At 50.4% G+C, this 25354-nt stretch overlaps 9 protein-coding genes across 9 annotated transcripts, besides 6 other annotated features; 3 read left to right on the top strand and 6 right to left on the bottom strand.

The window, feature by feature from the left end:
- Nucleotides 1-484: 484 nt before the first annotated feature.
- Nucleotides 485-2337, top strand: ACLA_010350 (uncharacterized protein; the record flags this gene model as incomplete). Its single annotated transcript, XM_001274034.1, has 3 exons — nucleotides 485-508; nucleotides 576-701; nucleotides 772-2337. The coding sequence occupies 3 exons, from the start codon at nucleotides 485-487 to the stop codon at nucleotides 2335-2337; spliced, it is 1716 nt and encodes a 571-aa protein (XP_001274035.1).
- A 338-nt stretch (nucleotides 2338-2675) lies between these two features.
- On the bottom strand, nucleotides 2676-5615 carry ACLA_010340 (putative beta-glucosidase; the record flags this gene model as incomplete). Its single annotated transcript, XM_001274033.1, has 11 exons — nucleotides 2676-3453; nucleotides 3523-3761; nucleotides 3812-4109; nucleotides 4165-4380; nucleotides 4436-4504; nucleotides 4559-4737; nucleotides 4797-4904; nucleotides 4956-5032; nucleotides 5108-5215; nucleotides 5278-5370; nucleotides 5438-5615. The coding sequence occupies 11 exons, from the start codon at nucleotides 5613-5615 to the stop codon at nucleotides 2676-2678; spliced, it is 2343 nt and encodes a 780-aa protein (XP_001274034.1).
- A 112-nt stretch (nucleotides 5616-5727) lies between these two features.
- Nucleotides 5728-5763: a microsatellite.
- Nucleotides 5764-6871: 1108 nt separating this feature from the next.
- ACLA_010330 (DUF803 domain membrane protein) lies at nucleotides 6872-9403 on the bottom strand (the record flags this gene model as incomplete). The annotated part of the gene is made up of 2 exons (XM_001274032.1): nucleotides 6872-8343; nucleotides 8401-9403. 2 exons carry the CDS (start codon nucleotides 9401-9403, stop codon nucleotides 6872-6874), a joined length of 2475 nt encoding a protein of 824 aa, XP_001274033.1.
- Nucleotides 9404-10385: 982 nt separating this feature from the next.
- ACLA_010320 (WD40 repeat domain-containing protein) lies at nucleotides 10386-12182 on the bottom strand (the record flags this gene model as incomplete). Its single annotated transcript, XM_001274031.1, has 1 exon — nucleotides 10386-12182. The coding sequence occupies one exon, from the start codon at nucleotides 12180-12182 to the stop codon at nucleotides 10386-10388; it is 1797 nt and encodes a 598-aa protein (XP_001274032.1).
- A 282-nt stretch (nucleotides 12183-12464) lies between these two features.
- ACLA_010310 (proteasome regulatory particle base subunit RPT2) lies at nucleotides 12465-14294 on the bottom strand (the record flags this gene model as incomplete). Its single annotated transcript, XM_001274030.1, has 5 exons — nucleotides 12465-12718; nucleotides 12775-13843; nucleotides 13914-13979; nucleotides 14060-14073; nucleotides 14288-14294. 5 exons carry the CDS (start codon nucleotides 14292-14294, stop codon nucleotides 12465-12467), a joined length of 1410 nt encoding a protein of 469 aa, XP_001274031.1.
- Nucleotides 14295-14993: 699 nt separating this feature from the next.
- On the top strand, nucleotides 14994-15878 carry ACLA_010300 (E2 ubiquitin-conjugating protein UBC1; the record flags this gene model as incomplete). The annotated part of the gene is made up of 2 exons (XM_001274029.1): nucleotides 14994-15254; nucleotides 15324-15878. The coding sequence occupies 2 exons, from the start codon at nucleotides 14994-14996 to the stop codon at nucleotides 15876-15878; spliced, it is 816 nt and encodes a 271-aa protein (XP_001274030.1).
- A 563-nt stretch (nucleotides 15879-16441) lies between these two features.
- ACLA_010290 (TFIIH complex kinase subunit CCL1) lies at nucleotides 16442-17857 on the top strand (the record flags this gene model as incomplete). Its single annotated transcript, XM_001274028.1, has 2 exons — nucleotides 16442-16771; nucleotides 16865-17857. The coding sequence occupies 2 exons, from the start codon at nucleotides 16442-16444 to the stop codon at nucleotides 17855-17857; spliced, it is 1323 nt and encodes a 440-aa protein (XP_001274029.1).
- Nucleotides 17652-17694: a microsatellite.
- Nucleotides 17858-18524: 667 nt separating the features above from the next.
- ACLA_010280 (ATP-binding cassette family ATPase ARB1) lies at nucleotides 18525-20472 on the bottom strand (the record flags this gene model as incomplete). Its single annotated transcript, XM_001274027.1, has 2 exons — nucleotides 18525-19793; nucleotides 19885-20472. The coding sequence occupies 2 exons, from the start codon at nucleotides 20470-20472 to the stop codon at nucleotides 18525-18527; spliced, it is 1857 nt and encodes a 618-aa protein (XP_001274028.1).
- Nucleotides 19838-19868: a microsatellite.
- Nucleotides 20473-20500: 28 nt separating the features above from the next.
- Nucleotides 20501-20532: a microsatellite.
- A 714-nt stretch (nucleotides 20533-21246) lies between these two features.
- ACLA_010270 (HPP family protein) lies at nucleotides 21247-22203 on the bottom strand (the record flags this gene model as incomplete). Its single annotated transcript, XM_001274026.1, has 2 exons — nucleotides 21247-21828; nucleotides 21898-22203. The coding sequence occupies 2 exons, from the start codon at nucleotides 22201-22203 to the stop codon at nucleotides 21247-21249; spliced, it is 888 nt and encodes a 295-aa protein (XP_001274027.1).
- A 2327-nt stretch (nucleotides 22204-24530) lies between these two features.
- Nucleotides 24531-24564: a microsatellite.
- Nucleotides 24532-24560: a microsatellite.
- Nucleotides 24565-25354: the final 790 nt, after the last annotated feature.

Here is a 25354-nt window from a genome sequence, read left to right as displayed (position 1 = left end):
CACTTGAGCTTCGACGGCTCCATACTTATTTTTGGAGCACAGTGGAGACAAGTGGCTTTCGGTGATATTATTATTGAGAATCAATAATTATAACTTAGAATTTTAGATTGCATACTCTGTTGATAGATCTAGATTCTGTTTCAGTAGAGAACTAGAGATACAAGGAAAACGCTGAGTATACATAGTATAATCCGATCAGCAGATGGATCATGGCCGGATGAGGAGCTCCCATCCCAGTTCAACAGAAACAGAGTAATGTAATGTTACAAGGGTTACAGTCTCATTGTATTCACTTGGCGGTCTGCGAAATGGCGTCACTATCAACTGGCTTTCTCTTTCTTTTTCCTCTCCCTTCCTCTCTCTGATGCAACACTTTCTTGATGTGGGACGACAGCCTCAGTCTCGGGTCTTCAATGTCTTTCCACACAGTCTTTTATAAGAGCCTTATATTCGATTGAAAAGGGCCTTGATCTGCGCGGCAGCCATGGAGTCAGCGCCGCTCACATTGGTAAGAAAAAATGGATGTCTTCCCCGCAATCAGCACCCGCTCACCAATCAATCATTCACATAAATAGGCCCATACCCACGCCCGCAACGCTGTTTTGGAGACGCGCAAGTCCAATCCAGTCGCGGCGAGTGAGGAACACGACCTGGCTGCTGGCGAATTTGCGACAGCTGCCCAGAACAGTTCTGATCGCGAGGTACCTGTTCCTTTGCGATACTTCACCATTTGGTGCGAGGTCTAATGCGGTGTGGCCTTCCATTGCACAGGCACTACGTACTCTTCAGCTTCTCGAACATCACCATAAGAAGCTTGCTCAGATACTCCGTTTCAATCATGAGAACCCTACCAGCACTACGTCTGTCGCGACTACTCAGCCTGGGGCCGGAGAATCGGGGACAGCTAAGCCTTGCACCGCGCCAGAGCAGCCACAACAGCAGCCTCCCAGGTTGGTGGCTAACACTCGGTTACCATCTAGAGAGACCTCCTCTATTGTCAGCGACCTAGCCACCGCACGAGGAATAATACCTTCTCATCCGCGCCGTGCCTCTCCCGTCTCCCCCACTGTCTCTTCCCAGCAGGCGGGAGCGAAGATGAGCGATGGCCCCAGCAAGGTAAAGACAAGCGAGTCGAGATTGCGTGGCACTCATGCTCAAAATCAGAGGGACCATTCCAGCCGCGTGTCTGCTTCCAAGCAATCCTGGTCGCCTCCTGCTGCGAGCCCAACTGATATCACATCGCAACAGTTTGTGTTACCAGAACAAGCCGAGCGCACCCAGCAGAAGAACATCGCCGCGAATTCTGAGGAACCCTTCCAGCGATTCTACTCTACCTTCGAAGGCCTCATTTCCAAGATTTCCGCTCCCCTCGCATTCGCCGGTCTCCCGCTTGGATCAGAGGCAGCGACACAAAGTGAACCCATCGCGCGCAAGACCCCACCAGAAACCAAGGTCGACCGATACCAAGCAACTTCTGACCGGCTTAAGTCCTCCGAGCCCGACGTTAGCAAAATATTTTCCCGTGCCGCGCTGCGCGCCATCCGCGACTCTAACGGAACGGGGAACACCGCCGAATCCTTCTACGTCGTTCCCACAACCGGCGGCACGGTTTCGTATGCCGGCATCCTCACTCGAGCCGAGAGGGAAGCCCGCCGCAGCAGCCTCGACGAGGCCGATGAAGATTTTGTCGACGCACGCGAAACCCCGGCCTCTCCAGAACTACGCCAGAACCTGGCCGGCTCCCGCGGCCGCACGGGCCGCACCACGGACAAACTCACCAGCCTGCACAATCCAAAGACTCTCGAGGAACTTCAGATGGAGAACCAGGCTCTGAAGCATTTGTCCGATACCCTGTCTAAGCGGCTGCACATGTGGGAAGTCAACGCGCAGTCATCCTCCATGGCGCTGCAGCAGTCCCTCAAAGCCATGCATCACCACAATCTTCCGTCGCCCGATTTCCAGCCCTCCGCGCAGTCCTCGGCTGTTGCAACGCCCAGCCCCGCAGCAGATCAGGACCAACGCATCAAGGAGCTGGAGGAGCGGGTCCGCCGCAGCGAAAAGGAGCTCGAGCGCATGGGCCGCGAGAACGAAAAGCTGAGGGACGTCTTGGGTCGGTATCGAGAGCGCTGGGAGAAGCTGAAGGAAGGCGCCAAGACTCGACGGGCAGAAGGGAGGGCTGGTGCAGGGTCTGCCGCCAGCGCCGCCGCGACTCCTGTCCAGCAGAGCGAAAACAACCCCCTCGAGCAAGCTGGCGGCAAAGCGAGGGCGGATACGAGCGGCGATACGGAGAATGATACGACAGAGCAGGAAAGCCGGGCTGATACTTCGGACAGTTGATCATTTCTTCTTCTTGAGATTGGAAAAAAGCAGATGCAACAAGCGGATTATACATTTTTCTTTATGATTTACTAGTTTCCCGGTAGCTATGCCCTCACTTGACTTACAACGGCTTATGATAACTCTATTGATACCGAGGAGCTCATGTTTTTTTTCTTTTTTTTACGATCATGTATCCATAGGAATGATAAACGAATTAGGAAAATCCATGCATTACCATTCAAACCACATCAAGGGTATGTTCATCCCATCTAATCACTCTAGCCCGCTATCGAACATGAGCAACAAACAACAATCAACAAACAACACCAACAACCCCGTGAAAAGAGAAAACACCTCTACTGCACATAGAAAGTAGCATTGCCCCTAATATCCGCCGAGCTACTCCCAACTAGGGCAGTGAAAGCCCCCGGCTCGACAACATACTTCATGGCCGAGTTCCACAGCCCCAGGTCCTGGACCTTGAGCTGGATCTTGACAGTCTTGGTCTTCATCGCCGGGATGGCGACCTTGGCGAAGCCCTTGAGCTGGCGGTTCGGCACGACAACCGTGGCAATCTCATCCTGGATGTAGACCTGCACGACCTCTGCGCCGTCCAGGTGCTTGTGCGTGTTCGTCACGTCGACGCTGACGGTGATGGTGTCGACGGCGGAGACGGTGGTCTTGTCGACGGTGACGGGGCCGTACTGGAAGGTGGAGTAGCTCTTGCCGTGGCCGAAGGGGTACCAGGGGAGCGGGCTGCCGAGGACATACTGGTGGCCGAAGACGAGGGAGCCGTCGGGCTGGACGCCGCCGGAGTCGCCAATGGAGCGGGCCGAGTTGAGGTGGTCGTAGTAGATGGGGAGGTCGCCGACGGACGAGGGGAAGCTGACGGAGAGCTTGCCGGAGGGGTTGTAGTCGCCGAAGAGGACGTCGGCGAGCGCGTTGCCACCTTCCTCGGAGGGGTAGAACTGTTGGATCAGGGCGGAGGTGGCGTTGGAGAGCCAGGGCTCGGTCACGGGCTTGCCGCTGCTCAGCACGACGACGGTGGGGACGCCAGTGTCGACGATGGCTTTGATCAGGGGTGCTTGGGCTCCGACGAGGGAGAGGTCGTTCACATCGACGTGTTCGCCGGTGCTGTGTGGGGGGGGGGGGGTTGAGTGTGTGTGCTCTCTGCAAGACGGGTCTTTGGGTTAGGTCACTTACGTTGCGTTGAGCCCCTGCCACAGCTCCATCTGGTCTCGCGACCAGGTACCGACCACGACAACGGCCACATCGGATTTCTTGGCCGCCTCGACGGCTTCGGCGAAGCCTGACTGGTCATTGCTCCATCTCTCACAGCCCTTGGCATAATGGACTTTTGCCTTCTTGCCAACGGCAGCTTTGATGTCGTCCAGGGGAGTGACTCCGCGGTACTGGCTCTTATAAACGACGTAATCTCCGTACTACTTGAATTAGTACTGCTATTAATGGTTGTCTCGGTATCTGCACTCACATTCATGAACCCGTGGGCCATGGGACCAATGACGGCAATATCTCCCTTCTTCTTCAGAGGAAGAACGTTATTATGATTCTCCAACAAGACAATGGACTCCTTGTCCAGCTGTCTGGCAAGCTTGACAGCTTCCGGGCTGTGAATCAGCTTATTCCAGTCAGACTTGGGAGCAGCAGGGTAAGGGTTCTCGAAGAGACCCATTTCGAACTTCGCCCTCAGTACTCTCGAGACAGCTGTGTCGACGGTCTTAATATCAAGTTTGCCGTTCTCGACGAGCTCTGGGATCTTTTGGAAGTTGCTATGCCCGCCATCAGTAATTGAAAAGGCCGTCCGGAATATTCAGTTTTACTCACAAGGATCCTCCACCCATCTCGACATCGTTACCAGCGGGCAAGGCCTGGAGAGTGACAGCTTCCATGTCAATTGGGGAACTTCTGCAGAGCTTGAAAGCGGTGCACAGCCTATCTGTACCACCGGCATCACTCATGACAAAGTAATCATAGCCCCATTCTTCTCTGAGAATCTCAGTCAACGTGTGGTAGTCGGAAACAGCGGGCACCCCATCATAGCTGGATGACCATGAGCATGTCGCAAAAGTGTACTCTGCTTGAGAACGATACTTACGAATGATATGCACTCATAATACTCCATGCTCCGGCATCAATAATGGATCGCTTAAAAGCAGGGAACCAACTACCCAAGTTAGTGTCTCCCGTATAACCAATATACTGCCCCTGGCTCACTTACGTTGTGCGCAGATATCTCTCGCCTCCGTGCACGGGGGCAGTGTTGATACCCTGTTCTGGCTGGCTGAAACCAATGAAGTGCTTGACCATTGAGGAGACATTGAGGCTTTGGATGCCCTTGACATAGCTGTACCCGATTTCCCCGGAGAGGTATGGATCCTCGGAGAACGTTTCTTCGACCTGTTGGCAACAATATTAACTTCTCTCTATGATTGACGAGTGCTGCAGAGACAACTCACCCGACCAAACCGCAACTCACGCGCAAGATCGACGACAGGAGCGAAAATCTGGTTAACACCAAGTGCACGAGCCTCCTGGCCGACATATCTGGCCATTTCCTCAACCAGCTAGGGGTATATATTAGTCGATGGCCAAGTACGAAGACAGCAGTCACCTACGTCAGGGTTGAAGGAACAGCCATAGGCGATGGGCGAGTTGAAAATTGTCGCATTACCGATCAAGAAGCCGTGAATACCTACATCCCCAATCACGGTTCTCATCAGCATCCTACCATAGACATCAAATCTACCAGTCTCGCAGCCCAACGTACCTTCGGTCTGCACAAGCGCGGGGATCCCGAGCGTGGTGTTCTCCAGCAGATAATCTTGAGCTTTCTTGACATTGGTCGCGATCCAGTCCCAGGAGACAGGGTAACCAACTACAACGAATTGTCAACGATGTGCTGCTGCACGCAGCGCCAGGGCGGATCCAAACTCCTACCGTAGAACGAGCCGGCCTTCATCTTCATACTCTCTACGAGACCGGTCTGATTGAATTCCCCAGTGGTAGAGTTCATCCAATTGGTGATATCACCTACAGACAAGATTAGCCAGTCGGATCTCCTGCCATTGCAGTCACGGAGGGGAAAGAATCAATGCACCCTGCATCAACTGAGCCATCTTGTCTTCAATGGTCATCCGGCCCAGCAGATCGGCCACGCGATCTTCGACAGAAGCATCAGCATCTTTGTAAAGGGGCGTCGAGGCCGCCTGGACAGTAGACAAGCCCGACAGAAGCTGCAGGAGCAGCAAGCCCCCGGAGAAAAAGCTTCCAGCCATCCTTTGAACCCAATACCAAACGTACAGGGACGAAATGTTTGCGAGTCCGACAACCACGAGAGAACTCTCCTCAGCGACCTGTACAGCGAAGGAAAAGGGCAGGGCGGGGAAAGAGAAAGAAGAGGAGGAGGAGGAGAAAGAGGAGGAGCTATCGACGTGATGCAGGCCGATTTATTTCCCTGGTGCTGCAGGTTATTCCTCGGCGAGTGGCCAGACCACGCTCGGAGCATTGTCCTGAACATCGCAATAACAATCCATCCTTAGCATCCTCGCAATAAGCACGAGTGCTCCGCAGTCCGCACCCGTATTGACAAGACGAAAAGCACAAGCGGCTTAGCTATGGAGCTGTCAAGTGACGATGAGGCCTAGCACGGAGAATCGGTCCGGGTCGAAAACATCGTTAGGGGAGGTAACAACCTGATATACGGGCGAATGAGTGCATCAGCGTCCTATGAGGTAGGTATCCACTGCACTACCTTCTGCCGTAGTATATATTGCCTCAAAGAAATCCGTGGGCATCATTGGGTGAGATGCAGGGTTGGGGGAATGGAAGCAAGCCGATATCCCCAGAAGTGCAGATGCGGAGTAGCATCTGGCCGGCTAAATTCAAGGAGATGAGCATCAGTAGATATCGAGGTAGACACTACCTAGGATCCGGTATAGATCAGCAAGGATTCACGAGGGGCCGGATGTCTAGTGGCTGATTTGAAAGTGCTTTCAATCGTGGTGCTCAACCGCACTCAACGTTGGCTGCTGCAAGATGCTTTTTCCACCTATCGAACGTCTTCTCGGCACACTCTGGACGGACCGACCACGCATGATTCCTGACTTAACCTGCATCCATTGACTGATCATTTCCTGGAACTGTCATAGTAGCCAGTTGCATAGGGCATAATCAGAAATCCATGCGCCACCTGAAAGGTATAGTGCGGTCTGGAAGAAGAGCAGGTTTCGGTGGAAGAAGAGCAATGAGGAGCAGGAAAGCATTCGATGATACCTCCTCCATGATCCTCGCCGAGGTTCTGGAAAGGTAGTCGGATCGATATATATATATATAGGTTGTGCAAAGTGAAGATGCTATTAAAGAATCTATATCGCCAGGCGAACGACGTAAAGCCCCTCGCATGTCTCGAAAACAAACCTCAACCCGCCAATTATTACAGCAAAGGTAAGAATATATGTACCGATGACTGGAGGGAGCCAGCCACCATAAAGAAGAAACAAGAAAATCGCCCGTCTACGCTCGCATGTCTCACTCATGGTGGACCATGCGTATCTGCACTATGTCCATGCTCATGTTCGTCTGTTTCCACTGCTGTTGCACTGCTCGATTCACGGTTGGTGTTGCTTGTGTTCGGTTTTCGGAGAGCACCACCAAGCCAGGCCAAGCCGCCACTCCATGAATCGCTCAAGCTGCGAAGACGGGTAAGTGTGGTAATATCATCAGCAACCTGGTTGCCGGTCTGATTTGTTGAATCAGTGACGGGAAGGGCATCGCCAACCCTACCAGGGGCGGTGGGAAGGTCACCTGTAGAATGGAGTCGAGCTGTTGCGATATGGAATGGTAAAGGTTGGCCATTCTCGACGCCTGCGTCGGTTCCTTCTGGGGGATTCCTGGGGTCACTATCCCTATTGCGGGGAAACCCGTCCAAGACAGTTGTGCTCAACTGCTTCCTCCTCGATCGTTTATAAGTCTTTCGGTCCTTCAGCGGACTCGTCTCGCCACGTCGGAGTGATTCGGCCACAACCGCACTGAACCCCCCCGACAGCGTAGGAAGCAGCGGGCCCGGCGAGAAATGTTTCGAAATAGAATTGCGCAGGTTCCTTGCAGGCGGTGGAGTCTGGGGAACAACGACGGCCCTGTCAGCCGACTCAGCGTGATCGACTTTGGTAGGAGACGGCGCACGGGGAGCGTGCTCTTCGATGCCAGGTGCGGGTGGAAATTGTAAAAGGACGGCTGAAGGAGCGTTCGTCTGTTCTGGCTGCTTGGGCTGTTCCAGAGTGGATTTCGAAGGGTGTACGTGCTGCTCTAAATGGTCCGCCCAGGGGTTTGTCAACAACGATTGTGAGTGCAGAGATGGTTGCTCTGGGGATGGATGGGAGAAAGATTCAGCCGTCAGTGAGCCAACAGGGGACGAAGGTGCAGCAGACAAAGCGCCCCTGGGATTGAGCTGGTCTTCATCAACACCTTCAATCCCCTGACTAAGCAAAGACCCGGAGGGTGACGGAAATTCGTTCTCTCGGGGCTCCGAGAATCTATAGCCAGGCTGGTGTTTCTTTGCTTGGTGGAATGGGGGGGTCATATCCGCCCGATCGCGGTAGCGCTCTCCCCCTATAAGTCCAATTGCTTCTTCCTCGTCTTCGACAGAAAAAGATGAGGAGTCATCGTCCGCACGGACTCTGCCACTGGTGATAAAGTATACGCCAAGGAATGTCAAGAGACAACCACTAACGAACTTTGCTGCACGCTCGAGCGTGTATGATTCAAAGTCGCGGTAGAGCACTGCACTCCCTATGATGACTGAGAGCGTAAAGAGCACAAATTGCGTTGGGATGACTTGTGTGGAATCAAAGCGCTGTAAAGCCCGGTTGATGTAGCGGATCTGCATCAGAGCGCTAAATACCAGGACAAACACCAGGAGATAAGTGATGGGAAAGGTGATGACATGCCATAGCGTAAATGACAAGAGTGAGGAAACGCCTTTTGTCGACAGCGCGGTATATCCACCTAGTAGAATTATGAGCAATTACCTCCTTCCAGTCAACCGATACGATGAGAACATACCAAAAAGGGCGACCAGTCCGACATCGACGAGAATTGATTGCGCGCCATACTTCTTGCTCACCCACATCAGAGCCACTATCAAGCCTGCAGTGAGACCCAGGTACAGCTCGAACTCCCAGCGCGTTATCATAACCCAGATATCGTGTGGCCCAATCTTTTCTTCCGACGAATTAGCGCTAAGGACCACCACCACGGCACCAGCGACCGCAACAAGAACACCCCAAAGATCACGTTGGCGGAATTTCTCCTTGAGCATGATCGGGGCAATGACGCAATTCGATATCAACGCGACCACACCCAAAGGCGACACAATGGACGCGGGCGCAAACCCATAAGCCATGAAGTTACCGACCTCACCAAGGCTCATCAGCACGATACCAGCCCACCAGTACGGCGAACGGAGGTACGACTTGCGACGGCCATAGCGCGGACTCTTATCCCCGGGACGGATGGTCTGATCAGAGAGAAAGGACTCGTGCGGTCCGCTGCGTGAGTCCGAATCATCCTCCGAGAACTCGTTGCTCCGCCGTAAGAACTCCTCTGGCAACTCCGGTCCAGAATCCGGCGACTGATCGCGATAGCGAGAGTACGGGGCTCTCTCTCTCTCGCGTCTGTATTCAACATCCTCTTCATACTCCGCAACTGCTCCGTAGACTGCTGCTGCATCGCGAGCCGAATGCGCGCGTTTCCATTCTAGTTCTTTCTGAAGCTTACTCTGCTCCCATTCCTTTTCAATCCGGATGTGCGCGTACCGCTGGATATTGAGCGCCAGAGATATGAGTATATTCCCCACTAATGCGGTCACAATACCGATCAACGAAGACCATTCATGCATATGTCCTCCTCCTTGACCGCCATTGTGAGAGTCCGAACCTGATGTTTGTGCTGGGAGATGTTGGAGCGAAGAAGACGCGGACGCGACGGCGGTCGGTGTAGGAGCGAAAGAGGAGACAAGAACCGTAAGCAGACCGGCTGCTAAGGGTTCTTCCTGGAAAGACGCCATCCAGTCCAAGGGGAAACACTTGGAAGTTGGAAGGTTGTGAAGAAGAGGAGAAGGGTGATGATAGCTCCGGGAGCTCCGCTGACAGCCGCGGAACCGAGTTGCTTGATTAAAACGGCGGTTTGGAACGCTTGATAGGAATAAGAATAATAAAGAAAAAAAAAAGACTCCAAACGGTCAGAGAAAACACTTGATGCGCTGTCTCAAACCGCTAGCGGGACATCAATCTCATGGGTTGATGATTTGACTCCAGCTGTGAAGAATCGCTCATCCTGTTAGATCAGAAAGTGACGCATGCTCTTCTCCTGACGCTGACGGAGACGGAACGCTTGATTCGTGGTGTCTTCACAGTCTCCGGGATTGTACAGATTCTTCAACGAATACAAAAAGACAATTCCCAGCTTTGGTTCGCTTCGACAGACGACGGTGGTCTTGTCGTAGTCGAGGAAGACCAGTACAGATGTTAGAGGGTAATGGCGTTGGACTCGACGACAGAATTAAAAACACGAGGATTCAGCCGGTCGCACGAGCGAACTAGTCAACAGCTTTGATAATGAAGGCAAATACAAGCACAACATCGTGGAGAATCCCAAGATCAGGAGAAGGTCGGAGCGAGACCAACAACGCCCAAGGCAAAAGCGACTACTGAAGGTCATACGGGATACCAATGCGTACTATTGGCCTGGCCTCCTCATAGTAGGAAAAGCCATCCTGCTCCGAATCCACCCCGCCCGTCCAACGTCATCAAGCAAAGCCGATTCACCTACGGCTGTATGTGGTATATCTACTGTATCTAACTACTAAAGACTACAAGTGCATAATTGATGCTAGATTAGTGGATATAGCAGCTCTTTTGGAGTAATACTATGGATTTGATATGGAACACCCCCTTTCCCCACAACGCCACCCGGCTTTGCATGTATGTATGTACAGTAAGTAGATTTATATATAGATCGAGATCAGATCGAACGACAATAAGAACCCTTCACCGCTTGGTTCTTTTCTTCTCAGGACCTTGCTCCTCCTCCTCCTCGTCGTCGCTGAGTTCTCTGTAGATCGGTGTTGGCTGCGTTTCTTTCCACGCTTTGGTGAAGATCGGGTCCTTCTGGGCTTTCTCGGCATATTTCAGTAATGCCTCACGAGGGTCTTCGTCGCGCATTGAGCTAAGAGGGATATTCTCGCGGATATGCCGTTCATCCGGCTGTGACTTGCCAAAAGGCGTTGTCGCCGGGAGATGGGGTCTGCGCGGATCCCTGGAACGACCCGAGGCCGTGAGTCCAACAGTCGGATGCCGGGCGGACCAGGTAGCCGAGCTATAATGAGGGACTCCGTTCGATCCGACCACCACCGAATCACCAGATAGACCTCCTGATAGATCCGTTGTGAAAGACGGGTCGTCATCAATGTGACGGCGCTTGGGAGCCTTGGACATGACCAAGGCGGCTCCCTTGGTCGACATGTTGGGGTCGTAGAGAACGTGTGTTTCGGCGTTGGCCGATCCAGTAATGATTTGATTCAGCTTCTCATGCCAAAGAACGGTGATCACCGGGGACCCTGGTGTGATAGGTGTCACAAGCTCCGGTTTCAAAGTAGCTGGGTTCAGGATGTGGAGATGGCCAGTCTCCGAGCCGGTGATAACATTGGCGGATGTAGGGGAGAACATGATGTTGGAGGATGGGTAACGGGCTGAGGTTGAAGGATGCGAGACCGTCGTGATCGGCTGTTTGAACTTGCGTGTATCCCAGAGCTTGATGGTATCATCTCCGCCCCTAGAAATGACTAGCCTTCCGTCGGCGCTGATGTCCAGCCCGCTGGTCCACGTATCACGAGTATGCGCATCTCTTATCTCGCCACTGGGCCGATTGAACGGCCCATTCCCACCCCACATCACCAAGCTTCCATCAAGGGCAGCAGCAACAAGAACGTTGGAACCACCCTGTTTCGGAGAGCCCCAAGCAACGGCAGTCATCTTGCTCCGACCAGCGGATCCAGCCACTCTCGACTTGTGCACAATGACTTCCTTCTGCGATCGCCCGACATTTGCATCCCATATGCGCACTGTGCTGTCCGTCCCGGCGGTAACGCACAGGTTGTAGTCCGTCGGCGACCAGGCGCCGCTAATTACTTCCGCCACATGGCCCTTGGTATGGTGAAGATCTCTCAGGTACATATCACCCTTCACGAATTCGGTCAGAACCTCACCATCGCGATCCAGGATTCGAGGCTGCGGCGTCGCGGTAACAACCATAACATGGCTGGGGGATAGAGGGTTGAATGCAACATAGTGGACGGGGTGCGTTTCCTGCGCAGCCGATTGCTTCTTCGCGGATGGATCAACGGATTTGAAGGCGCGCACCGTAGATGGAGTCATAGACGCAAAATCATGAAGCTTGAGTGTACAGTCGGTCGAACCGGTAATCAGTCGCGCTCCAGCTGGATCAACGGTCATGGTTGTCACGGCGCGCTCGTGGGTCTTGATAACGAGCTCGTGTGAAACAGGGAATTCGTCCTCGTCATCTTCGTCCGAATCGTCGTCGTCGTCTGAATCATCATCTGACCTTGCTTTTTCATTGTCAATCCTTGTCTCTGCTTCAGCATTAGGTACCGGACCGGTGTGCACGCTGTCTACCAGCTCCTTCTTTTCTTTATCGCCGTCGGGTTTCGCTGCGAGCTCCGACCGCTTGGTGCGGCTGATCTGAGCGCTCACATCAGTCTTCTTTTCTTGTTTCCCGAAGCTGGTCGGGAAGAACTTTTTAAAAGCTTCCTCGTCGAACCCGTCCATTGTAAGAGACGAGAATCTGATTGAGCATGAGACGACTGCTGGTCAGAAATTCCGTTGCTGATTGAGAGTTGCAAGTTGCGACAGCTTTTGTTTGCCACATTTGCATTGTTTAGCATGTTTGCATATGTCGCACGCGAAGTATGACATCGACATAACAGTAAACAAATTATTCAGACAGTTGGAAGCTCATGTCATTATTAGAATACATCACTAAAGGTCTCTAGGAGCACAACCATATTGCTTGATCTACAGAGCAAGTAGGCACTAAGAACATATCCCCACCTACAAGTACAAGCCCTCCACAGGTCCGCCGTCCTGCTTGGTCTTCATGATCCGCTCCCTGGCAGCGCGGAAATCGTCCATCTGCACTCTCATGCGACGCTCTCTCAGCGCCATGAGACCAGCCTCTGTGCAAATGGCTCTGATATCGGCACCGGACAAATCATCCTTCTGGTTGATAAATTCGTCGAGGTCCACGTCATCTCCAAGCGACATCTTGGACGTGTGCAAAGTGAAGATCTTCTTCTTGGTGTTTTCTGGGCATTGTTAGCCGTTTGAGTTCGACGGTCTTTTGGTTGTAAATTGCACTCACGATCTGGGTTCTCGAAGAGAATCTTCCGGTCAATACGTCCAGGACGGATCAGGGCAGGATCCAGCGTCTCAATCTTATTTGTGGCCATAATGACCTTCACGTCTCCACGATCATCGAATCCATCCAGCTGGTTCAGAAGCTCCAACATGGTACGCTGGATTTCTCGCTCACCACCGGATGTAGAATCATAACGCTTCGTACCGATGGCGTCGATTTCATCGATGAACACGATGGAGGGAGCATGTTCGGCGGCAACCTGGAAAATCTGGCGAACCAACCGCGGACCATCACCGAGGTACTTCTGGATCAGCTCACTACCGACAATACGGAGGAAAGTGGCACTGGTTTGGTTGGCAACGGCCTTAGCAAGCAACGTCTTGCCGGTACCAGGAGCACCGTAGAGAATGACACCCTTTGGCGGCTTGATACCCATCTCTTCGTACAACTCTGGATGCAGCAACGGCAGCTCGACCGATTCTCGAACTTCTTGGATCTGCGACTCGAGACCACCAATATCGGCATAAGACTCAGTCGGTGCTTTGTCGAGCTTCATGACGGAGACAAGCGGGTCCGACTCCTCAGTCAGCACACCAACGACCGAAACCGACTTGTGATGCAAAAGGATACTGGCACCGGGCTCCAGCAGATCCTTGTCGACAAAGGACATGATAGAGACGTAGTACTCGGGGCCGGTTGCACTCGAAACAATCGCATGGTCATCGTCAATCAACTCTTCCAGATTGCCGACTCCCATAGGAGTGCCTCTCATGTCATCAACCCGACTCCTCTCATCTGCGTTTCTGTCCATGATATCCAAGTCACCCGGGCTCACGGAGTCCAGCGAAGCCTGGGCCTTGGCCTTGCGCAGACGCTCCATGTTCTCCACATATTCCTCCTCGAGCAATAGGTGGTCGTGGACCCGTTGCATTCGAAGGTATCGTAGTTTACATCGTGACGTAGGGAAGATGTCCGGCAATTTCGATGCAGTGCTAGGACCGGCCGCCTTGCGCTTCTTCCGTCCAACGCGGGTTGTAGGTGGTGGTGGTGGTTCGTATCTAGGCTTCTCCTTCTGATAACGGCAGTCCTTGTCAGCGACTGGGCTTGAAAGCATGAGGAACGGGCCAGACGCGCTAACGTACCTTCTTGTCCTTGTCATCTCTTCCATCCCCGCCGGGACCTCCTCCGATGTTCGACTGCTGGTTACCCTATTTCCAAAGACTTGTTAGACTTGTACAGATGGGAATGAGGCAGCTGATGACGATAGCACTGTTCTTTAAGCACGTACCATGGCCCCAGAGTCTGTAAATGTTAAAGCAAGAAAATCGTATCAATGACCGGCTTCAGATATCTCCTAGTGCCAAAATCTCGATGGTTACAGGTATGAAAGTCAAGAGGTGGATGGAGGATGAAGGTGACGGAAGCTTCCATCAAACACTCAGAGTGAGCTGGGCCCAAGCTGTTGTCGCCATCCCGATCGGGTCTTGGCGTCTCTATCAGTCAGCATCATACGCACGTGACATATCGCCGACTGCTAGCCTCGGAATTCAGGGATCAACAACTGAATGCCTTTCGAGGATCTATGGGGGGGATAAAAGTAACACTACGTACCTTACTATTCAGCAGTAAGGACTTGAGATCTTGAAATACTTTAGGTCAAGGATCATCAAAACTGACTGATCACTGGGAAGATGATGCATCACTGAGACGGCATCAGGCTAGGGTTGGGACTTGGGAGAGTAAATATAGTCGATGTAGATAAACTGATAGGCAGGACCTTAGTAGCTATCAGGTATCTGCCTTGCTCCGCATACCTTAAGGTCAGGCACCTGCTTGACTCCAATACATCTGCCAGCCTGCTTGACTCATGATCCAAAGCTTTACCTGACGTGCTTTACTGGATTGTCAGGGAACTCTGTTATCTACTCTGTAAGTTCGAGTCCTACCGATCCTCCCCGCACGCATCTGATCAATCGTATGCTCTCCCCTCCTCGAACAAGAATGAGGCTCCGACCTATCTTCCCCTACCAATGAGCAAAGTTCTTTTCCTTCTAGGTTGTTTTGTCTTACATTCGCTTGGTGTCTAGAAACTTCTTGACTCATTACTCCCGATTCAAGTCGATCTATTGTTAGCATCTCGTGAATCGACCCCCGCCTTATAGACACATAGCACCACCCCTCGCTACCCCAGTGACCTGTGACTCGGTCAAACAACCCTCAAAATGGCTTCGAATCGAACACGGCGTATCGCAAAGGAGATTGCTGATATTCAAGCGGATACTTACTCGCAAATCACCGCCGAGCCGGTGGGAGACGACGACGATATCACACACCTTCGCGGCACATTTCCAGGGCCGCCAGGGACGCCGTACGAGGGTGGAACCTATAAGATCGATGTCAAGATACCGACGGACTATCCGTTTCGGCCGCCCGTCATGAAGTTCGAGACTAAGGTCTGGCATCCGAATGTCAGCAGCCAGACAGTGAGTAGTCCGTTCCGTGCAGCATCGGGTTGCTGTCGGGTGATCATTTGTTGACATTTTTTTTTCCAGGGCGCGATCTGCCTCGATACTCTTTCAACAGCATGGTCGCCCGTTCTTACGATCAAATCCGCGCTTCTATCCCTACAATCCTTACTTAGCACTCCCGAACCGAAAGATCCGCAAGACGCAGAGGTAGCTAACATGCTACTGCGGAGGCCGAAGGAGTTCGAGCGTGTTGCACAGGAATGGGCTGTTATATACGCGGGGGCTCCGAGAAAGCATGCTGGCGAAGGAAGCGGCGGTGCGACGGATGAGTCGCTCCGGCAACAGGAGCTACGAATCAAGGAAGAGCAAGAAAAGGAGGACCTCTCCAAGTATGTTTTCGCCTCCTCCCGCATGCCATGTTTCTCTGCCGTGTCAGGAGAGCTCTTGCTCACAGTCTTCATCAGGTACGACGGGTACAACAAAGATTTGATCGATCGTTTTTGCAGCATGGGCTTTGACGTGGATCGAGTAGTGGCCGCCTTCAAATTCTACGGGATCGATCGAATGGGCGGAGAGGACTATGGATTAGACGAAGGCTATCTGGGGGATATAACAGCACATCTTCTTGGCGAGTCATAATGAACCATACGATGATCTCGTCAAGGCAGTAATGTGGGAACTTCGATTGGGAGCAAGGAGCCTGGCGAACGTCTTTACGGTCAATGTATTGCAATTCTGATGTCAGACCATCTATGGTTCAGATCTATGGAGCTTTATATATCATGTCTTATGAGGTTTAAATGCTATTATGAGCTGTTTAACTGTTCTAATACCTCCCCTAGACGTCTTCTAATAAATTATCTGTCATCAAACATCTCATGTCTACTTTTATTGTATCGAGTAGATCATACTATATGGCAGGATCAATAAGGCGCAGCTGGAGTAGAGAGTATCTATGTAGTTATTATTGATAGTGATAAGCTGGTGGGTCTGCATCTTCTTTTCCTCTGCCAGCTTGAACTCCCAATTCCTCTTCATGACAGCTCCGCCAATTTCTTGACAATGCACCAATGAATTTGAATTGATACGAATTTCAAAAGTGCTGTTCAACCTTACTACACCTCTGTCTTAATCGTCACCCTCCAACCTACGATTACTGACCCCCACGAGGGCTCTGCCAGTTCCGCTCGACACCAGCCAACATGTTCGAGGACGATGTCTATCGGACCTCGTCGCAGTACCGACTCTGGTCTTACACTGAAGCTTCTCTGCGCTCGCTTAGGGAGAATACAAATTCCGTTGCGAGCGAGCGTGTTCGGGCTGCATTGCGGAGGGCGCGAGAGGCGCGACAGTCGGCCAACTCATCAGCTGCCGGTACACCCACGCCGAGAACCGATGCAGAGGGCAGGACCGAAGAGAAAGACATTGACTGTTTGACATCGGAAGAGGAGAAGGAGCTGGTGCGATTCTACTGCGAGAAGGCCGTCGAGCTGGCGGAGACATACAAACCACCATTACCGACAATTGTACGGGTACGTCGACGATTGTCCGAAACATTTTGTCTTTGTTTTGGAGAAGGATTCACATTGACTTTGAGATGACTGACATATCTGCTATGCTGAAAGGCCACTGCGATCCAATACATCCGGCGGTTCTACCTTACCAATTCCCCCATGACCTACTCCCCCAAAACCATCATGCCATGCGCACTCTTCCTCGCGACCAAAACCGACAATTACTACATGTCCCTCCGACAGTTCGCCGAAAAGGTTCCAGGCGACACAACGGCCGAGGACGTCATCGGCCCTGAGTTCCTCATCATGCAAAGCCTGCGCTTCACATTCGACGTCCGCCACCCCTTCCGCGGCCTCGAAGGCGGCGTCATGGAACTCCAAGCCATGGCCCAGGGCATGGGCCAGCCTGCACCTCACCTCCCTCACCAAAGCCCCGAAACTCTCCGCCAGGGCATCCTCTCCCTCCCTCCAGCCCCAGACTCCCCCGCCTCTTCCTCCTCCTCCTCCATCACCGACCGCATCGCCCGCGCACACACCACCACTCGCGAGCTCCTCAAAACCGCCGCCCAGATGACAGACGCCTACTTCCTCTACACGCCGAGCCAGATCTGGCTCGCAGCCTTAACCCTCGCCGACCAACCCCTAGCAACCTTCTACCTCGAGACGAAGATCGGGCGCGACACTGACACCGCCGCCGCGGACCCATCCATAGCAGACGCACTGCACACCATCCGGCTCAAACTCCAGCGCACGCTCGCCGGCTGCGCCGCCCTCCTACAATCCTACAAACCGCTCAACGCAGACCCAGAGCAAATGAAGAATCTCAAACGCATCGGCAAGAAATTCTACTACTGCCAGAACCCGGAGAAGATCACCATCGCCGGGCAGAAGCGCGTTCCCGCAACTGCTGCGGCGGCGGCCGCCGCCGCCGCTGCTGCCGCAGGGACCGAGGGTGCCACCTCGGAGAGCGAGGTCGAGCGGTTGGCGAAGAAGCGCAAGCTGGAAGATGAGGCGAAGGGTCAGGGGGCGCGGGATCTCTTTGGGGGCGAGCTGGTGCGGGAACGGGTGAAGGAGCGGCCGGCGGGCGAGCAACATCCATCGTAGTATTGTTATTTCTTTTTATATGGCTCATATTTTCTAATAGAAGGGTTGGAAAATCGGGGGAAAGCAGTCTATAGGGGGTTTATGATATAGATCCATATTGCCTTGAGTTTGGAAACTCATCTCCAGAGAATTTGTCTCATGATGACCATAGGTCAGAACTAGAACACTTGGGTAGTCGGTGTACTATTGCCCTGGGTTCTCGTCACTAGAACGAACAAAACAAAACAAATTGGACAATCACGTGAAGGACATCATGCACAGGTTTTGGTCTACATGCAGGTATCTACAGAAGATGAGACGAGGATAGTTGTAAAAAAAAGATCTCGAATTGAGCCATCGCTTGGCTCGGCTCTAGTAGGAGGATGAGAGGTATGAAAACGAACCATCTAGAAGGCACCCAGAAAGACAAAAACGGGGGGGAAGAAAAAAAAAAAAAAAGGAAAAGCAAAAGGAATATCTCCAACAACGAATATGTAAAAGTAAAAGGAAAGAGGAAACAGAAACGGCCTATATCACTTGTGGCTCCAGGATACATCATCACTCCTGGAAACACAACTTTTTTCAAGCTCCCGGGGTCACACTTTTGAAAGGGGGGGGGGGTCATCTCTAAAAACGTTCCAATCGTAACATGAAAGAAATAAAAACTGAAAAAAAGGGGATATAGAGTTTAGACCATGCCCGCGTCAACCATCTTCTTGCGCAGATGGTTCTTGTACTCGCCGATGCTGCCGTCCCAGCGCGTGACGGTCTTGTTCTCGCAGACCAGAATATCCTTGGCGATCTTGTCGAGCAGTCGGAAGTCGTGAGATACCACAACGACACCACCGGTGTAGGCGTTGATCGCGTCGGCCAAACTGTCGATGGTGGGGATATCGAGACCGTTGGTAGGCTCGTCGAGCAGGATCATGTTGGGGGACTCGATGGCCAGCAGAGCGAAGACGATACGACTCTTCTGACCTTCAGACAGGGTGCCCATCAGGGCAGTCTGGGATTCACCGCTCAGACCATAGCGACCGAGCTGCTGACGCCAGTACTGGTAGTCCTGACTCTTTTCGGGGAATTTGTCGCGAACGAATTCCAGGGAAGACTTGGTCAGATCCAGCTGTTCGGCGGAGTGCTGGCTGTAAATGCCGAGCTTCAGGTGAGTGTGACGACTGACGCGACCGCCGATGGGCTGGAGCTTTCCGGTCATGAGGCGCAGCAGAGTGGACTTGCCAACACCGTTGGGTCCGACCAGGGCGGTTCTCGAGTCCATGTCGACACCCAGATCCAGGTGCTCATACAGAGTATCTTCCCACTTGCCAGAGTAGGAGAAGGAGACGTCGTCGAAGGACAGGACCGGGGGAGGAAGCTTCTCAACATCCGCGAAGCGGAACGAGAAGACCCGATCGGGAATGACGGGTTGGATGAATCCGTCCGCCTCCATCTTGTCGAGAATCTTCTGGCGGGACTTGGCCTGTCTGACCAGGTTGGCGTAGGTACCGGCGGAGGCGATGAACTTCTTGATGTGAGCGATTTCCTCCTGCTGCTTGTTGTAGGCCTTCATCTGGTTGGTCTCCTGTTCGCTACGGGTCTTGTGGTACGAGTCGTAGTTACCACCGTAGTAGAGGAGTTGCTTCATGCGCATGTCAATCATGTTCGTGCAGACACCGTTCAGGAAATCCTCCGAGTGAGAGACCAGGATCAGGGTGCGCTCCCACTTCTTCAGGTACTCTTCCAGCCACACACAGGCCTCCAGATCCAAATGGGCAGTGGGATCGTCGAGCAAGAGCAGAGAGGGCTTGACGAAGAGGGCCTTGGCGAGAGCCACACGCATACGCCAACCACCGGACATATCCTTGGTCTTCTTCTGGATGGTTGTCTTGTTGAAACCCAGACCGGTCAAGATCAGGGAGGCACGGGTATGGAAGGTGGATGGGTCCATTTTGTCCATACGCTACATGGGACGTTAGTATCCGATCATAAGACCAAAAAGATTAAAAAAATAAAAAATAAAATAAAAAATAAAAAAAAGTCAATGAACTTACATCGTAAAGATCCTCCAGAATAGGGCTCTCAGGGCCATCTTCCTCCAGAATCTCTTCCGCCTGCTTCTCCATACGTGCCAGCTGGTTCTCAGCCTCCTTGACAACCCATTCCAAAGCACCGAGCTCGCTGGGAGGAGCACCCTCGTTCAGAAGGTAGATATCGATATGCTCGGGAATAGGGTACTCGCGAGAAGCAATGGCCTTGAGCAGAGTCGACTTGCCACAGCCGTTCTCACCGAGCAAACCATAACGACGACCGAAGTTGAGTTCGAGAGTCGAATCGGTGATAAGGACCTTGCCGTGGAACACGAGGGAGGCGGAAGTGACCTTAACGTCGCGGGAGGAAGCCATCGACGACAGCACACCGGTAGTGACACGGTCTGACAGACCATGCTTATCCATCTGTGCCGTCAGCTTCTCAACCTCCTTCATCTTCGCCGCATTGGTGGCGGGCTGATCATCGGTAGGGAGGACATCGCCCTCGGCCTCGACCAAGGGGGTCTCGTCACCCTTCTTCGACTTGGAACCCTTTGTCTTCTTCTCATCGGCACGCTTGGCCATACGAGCAGCTTTGGAAGCAGACACCATTTTGACGGTAAGCGACAGGTAGTGAGTTGGTTGGAGTTGGAGTTGGGGTTGGGGTTGAGGGAGGGTAGGGTAGGAGGGCGAGCGGAGGGGGGAGGGGAGATTGGTAGATAGACAAAAGTCTGTCTAGGGTCGTTTGAAGTTTGGACACAGAAGTGAGGAAGGGAAAAAAAAAAAGGCTCGACGGAAGTGGATTCGATAGCGGGGAGGAAGAGAGGAAATAGAGGGGCGACCAGAAGCCTCTTTGAGTGGGGAGGGAGAAAGCTGTTAGCCTGTTTGTTCGAATAGGAAGCCCTTATCGATACGGACTATTGCCACTAAGACCGGTTGTCGATTGGAAAGCGGTCTGCTATACTTATCTATAGCCACGACTAAACGAGCGGTCTGATGGCAGCAAGTAAAATTGGATCGACTAGAGATAGTTAGATAGATAGACGATATGAATATTAATCACCAGAAGACAGACGATGGAAGAGAAAGAAGTCTCGAGTTTTTTCTGATTGATCGTTTGTTGGGCCAAAAATTCGTTCAGTGGAGCGTTTCCTGATTGGTCGCGCGACGTCACCGCGCGGGTACCGTGGCGCAACCATTCCTGATTGGACAAAAAGTGGTCATGTGATTATGGCCTTACACGCAAGGCATCCACGGCCAGCCGCCTATCAGAACCCGAACCCTTTATTACTTAAGAGGCATCGTTTCAGGAAGAATAATCAGACTGTCGGTCCTAGCTAGACTAGATAGTCTTGTACAGATTCCTATGCCCCGTATGGCCTAGCGCTATTGTATTCGTTGGCTGACTTTCTCCAGCATCTCCCTCTCTTCTACTGTAAGCCACAGGTTGTCCGGCAAGATGAGCTCCCCACGTCGGATGATGATCTGCTCCTGAGTGTCCATCATGCTGTCCTCGGATGCACTGGCTTTGATACTCTCGGGCTTCTCATGCCTGACACTTTCGGTATCTTCAGGTTTTGGAGGGGACAGGCGGTGCGGTGTCCACCAGTAGAAGGGGAACCGCCGCTGGATGTTATTGATTAACAACGCCACGGAGATGATCAGCACGCACCCCAGCAGCATGATGGGAACGAGATACCAGCCCACTTCGTACGCTTCGGTGACAGCCAGGAGGGCGGTGGCACCCGCGGGGGGGTGAGTGGTGTTGGTAATGGCCATGAACGCGATGGTGATGGCGCAGGCCAGGGCGCCTCCCACCTGGGGCAAGGCATGCGCATGAGGGTTCAGCGCGAAGAGCTTTCCGATCGAGACGCCGATGATGCTGGCAGCGAGCTGTCCTACGATCGCGTTCCGCGGCTGGGCAAATGGAGATTCGATGGCGGAGAATTCCAGCACCGCCGTGGCACCCTAGAGAGAGAAAGAGAGGAGTCAATTACGTTTTCCCCTTCCCCCTGGCTCTAGAGCCTAAATACTCACAAAACTGGCAATGATGACGGGTGCATGGTGGCTTTGGAACGACGGCACATTTGAGGAGACCTCGGCGATAATGAGGACGCCGCAGAACGCGCCGATGAGAGCCCAAAAGGCAATCACTAGGTTTCCGACGGCCTTCGGGGGTTGGTCCCCTCGATATCCGAAGAAGTGGGAGATAGGACGAGGCAGCCAGCGCCATGGCGGAGCGGGCAGGTAGGGGTTGAGATAGGCATCGAGGTCGAAGTGCCAGCGGGACAGGTCGAGGCCTTTCGACCTGGTCGATGCGTGGTCCTGCGACTGATGCACCATCTGCCAAGTCGTGTCACCGACGTCCAGGCTTCACACAAGTCTATCTGCCGAGCCTGTTAGTCCACGAGCAAATGTCACCAGAACGACAACTTGATTGGCAGAGCAAAGACAAGGTCAAGGCTGTGGCACGTCTCTTCGACAAAATCGGTAGACATGGTCGAGATAGCAGGACAGAAGTAGATCCGAATATACCATGCCCATTAAATTGGAGAACAACAGGATAACCAACCTAGATCGAGAGAAAGAAGCGTGAAGGACTGAGGGTAGAACAGAATACTTGGAACAGACAGACTCGTCCACCAACTACTGACTAGGTAGGTATCGTAGCAGGCCATCAGTTTCATCCCAGAATCATTCCTCAGAGACGAAGATTCTGACTCCCCATCATCATCCACATATATACGGCCCGAGGTCCATCCGCCTCTTCCTCTCCAGCGCGACAACATCACGACTAAGTAGACTACATCTCCGCGGAAAGCGACCCGATGTATGGGAGTTTGAACTGCGCGGCCTGCTGTATGATCATTACTGACGCCGTAAATGCCAAACGCTCTGCTCCCTCCGGTCCTGCTTGGATGTCCATTTGTCGTGCTTCTTCCACTCACAGCGTTTGTGTTGGGTAATGAAAATTCCTGGTGTGGTTTAGCGGCTGTCACCTAGATCCAATGAGGTCATGCCAGGACGGTGTCGTATGGTCATCTGATGAGCTGAGTGTAAAATTACCGCTCACTCTGCTGCTTGCAGTACCTAGTACCTAGTACCTAAATACCTACCTATTTAATAGTATATCTTAGGTAAGGGCCCCAGTGGCCCTAGCATTCCTATTAGGAGTCTAGGACATCCTTAATAATCTATTCTTCCAGGCCTTCTACTTTAATAGGCAGAGGTAGCAGTTATGTTTACCTAGGCACTATAAGGATCATGAAGGTCTATTATGTACTATATTAAAGCTACCTTTATAGAGGAGCCTACTAATAAGAAGGCTCCTCATAAGAGGTCATGTAAATAGTTATATAGCCTATAAAGATATAAATCCTGTCTATAACTATTAAACTCTAAAGTTTAGTAATAATCTCTTTAAATAAGGATATCTATATTTAAATCTATTTATAAATATTCTTCTTTTATATTAGTTTCTAATTTTTATAGATTATAGATCCTTATATTTTATTACTTAACCTTTAAAACTAATCTATTAAGAAAATAATATTATAAAAGAAGTTAATTAGATTTAAATTATTTAGTAAACTCTCCTCTATAACTATATAAAATTAAATAGTAGGAAAAGAGGTAGCCTATAAAGAAAAAAACTCTAAAAATAAGCTAGATTTATAAGACTCTCTTATTCTAGTAGATCTAAAGTTAATAAAGATAACCCTTATAAAAGAGTATCTATAATAGGAACTATAGCTTTTATAAGAAATCTAGAAGCTTTATAATAATCTAGGTATAGGCCTTAGAAAGTATCTATAAAGTTAAGAATAAGAGGAATTGTTATGATGGTAGTCGTAAAACCATGATAGGTGGTGATGGATTTTGTTGATGGAAAGATGATTGTTTTACTATGGCTTCTGCTGTAGGGATATATTATTATGTCATATGACTCACTCCCTGTGGTTATATAGTAGGACCATAATAATATCCCCATCACATAAAAGGTGGAGCCCAACTACAACTTAGTAAAAAGAAAGAAAAAAGGGAAAATCATAATATCTTAGTAAGCAGTAGGGAATAGGAAAGATATATAGTAATCTAGTAGTATATAAAGGAAATACCTTAGTCTAGTGGAATATAGTTATTTTAAGGGGAATATTTAACTACTGAACTCATAGTAAATAGTGTTAAGATTCTTCTATAATATATGGGATAGTTCCTATTTAGTAAGTGGTATGTTAAGCTGCTTATATTTATCTATAGGGTAATTAAAATGCCAGGCTTTAAGATTAATAAGTAACTGCCTGATGTATTAGATAAAGAAGTATTTAATAGTAAAGTCTAGTATAATTATAAGAAAGACATATAATACTATAGTAGATTTACTCTAGTAATATTTAGTAAAGTCCTCTTCTAGTACTTTAGTAAACTTAGTATTATAGTTAAATAAATCTATTTATCTCTATTCATCCTCTGATACATTATTAATATTCTTTTTTAGAATTAGGTTAAAGACTGTATAGTACCTATTAAGTATTTAGGGAATATATTTAGCTATAACCTAACTTTTATAATATTTAATTACCTAAGTAATATACTATTTTAACCTAATATATAGAACATGCATCATCATATAGGTAGGGGTTAGCAGCTCTATAAATAGTATTTATAATTTATTATTATTATTATTAGTATTATTATTACTATCCTTAGCTAGGGCCTCTTCCTCTTATCTAGTAGTGTAGATAGCTCTTTCTATCTTTAGTAGGATAATCTTAATTTTAGTAAGTTATATAGGAACCTAGAGCTTAGCTAGGAGGTTATAAACTCTATATTATAGCATAATCTAAAGGGCATTATTAAGTCTACCTATATATTATAGGGATAGAGGCTCTAAATTATTCTGTGCTACCCTAAACTAATCTATAGTAGTAATATTAGTATTAGTAACCTAATATATAAAAAAATCAGGATATTAGATATAAGTCTATTTAACTAGAGAGAGTTCCTAGTCATATCTATATTATAAGGATCTATGATCCGCGAGAAGTGGAAACTAGTGTGAAAGAAGAATGGTTATGAATAGATTCAAATATAGGTATCCTTATTCAAAGAGATTATCACTAAACTTCAGAGTTTAGTAGTCATGGGCAGGGTTTATATCTTTATAGGTTATATAACTATTTATATAATCTCTTATAAGGAGCCTTCTTATCAGTAGGTTCCTCTGTAAAGGTAGCTTTAATATAATACATAATAGACCTTCGCGATCCTTACATATATATATAGTAATATGCTATCTCTAGGGTTAATCTATCTAATTTATATTTAATATCTTTCTTATATCCTTCTAGGAATTCTATAGCCCTGTTAAGATTGAATAAGTATTAAATATGGGTGGGGTCTAGGTAGATATATTTAAGCTTAATAAGATAACTACTAAAGATAATAAACTTATACTAAGGTTTAATCAGCTTTAGGCAGAGGAAAACAGCTT

This window comes from Aspergillus clavatus, genomic scaffold (assembly GCF_000002715.2).
Source record: "Aspergillus clavatus NRRL 1 1099423829795 genomic scaffold, whole genome shotgun sequence".
Classification (NCBI taxonomy): Eukaryota; Fungi; Ascomycota; class Eurotiomycetes; order Eurotiales; family Aspergillaceae; genus Aspergillus; species Aspergillus clavatus.
The sequence above is the reverse complement of the archived record's forward strand: the minus strand, read 5'-3'. Positions and strand labels throughout refer to the sequence as shown.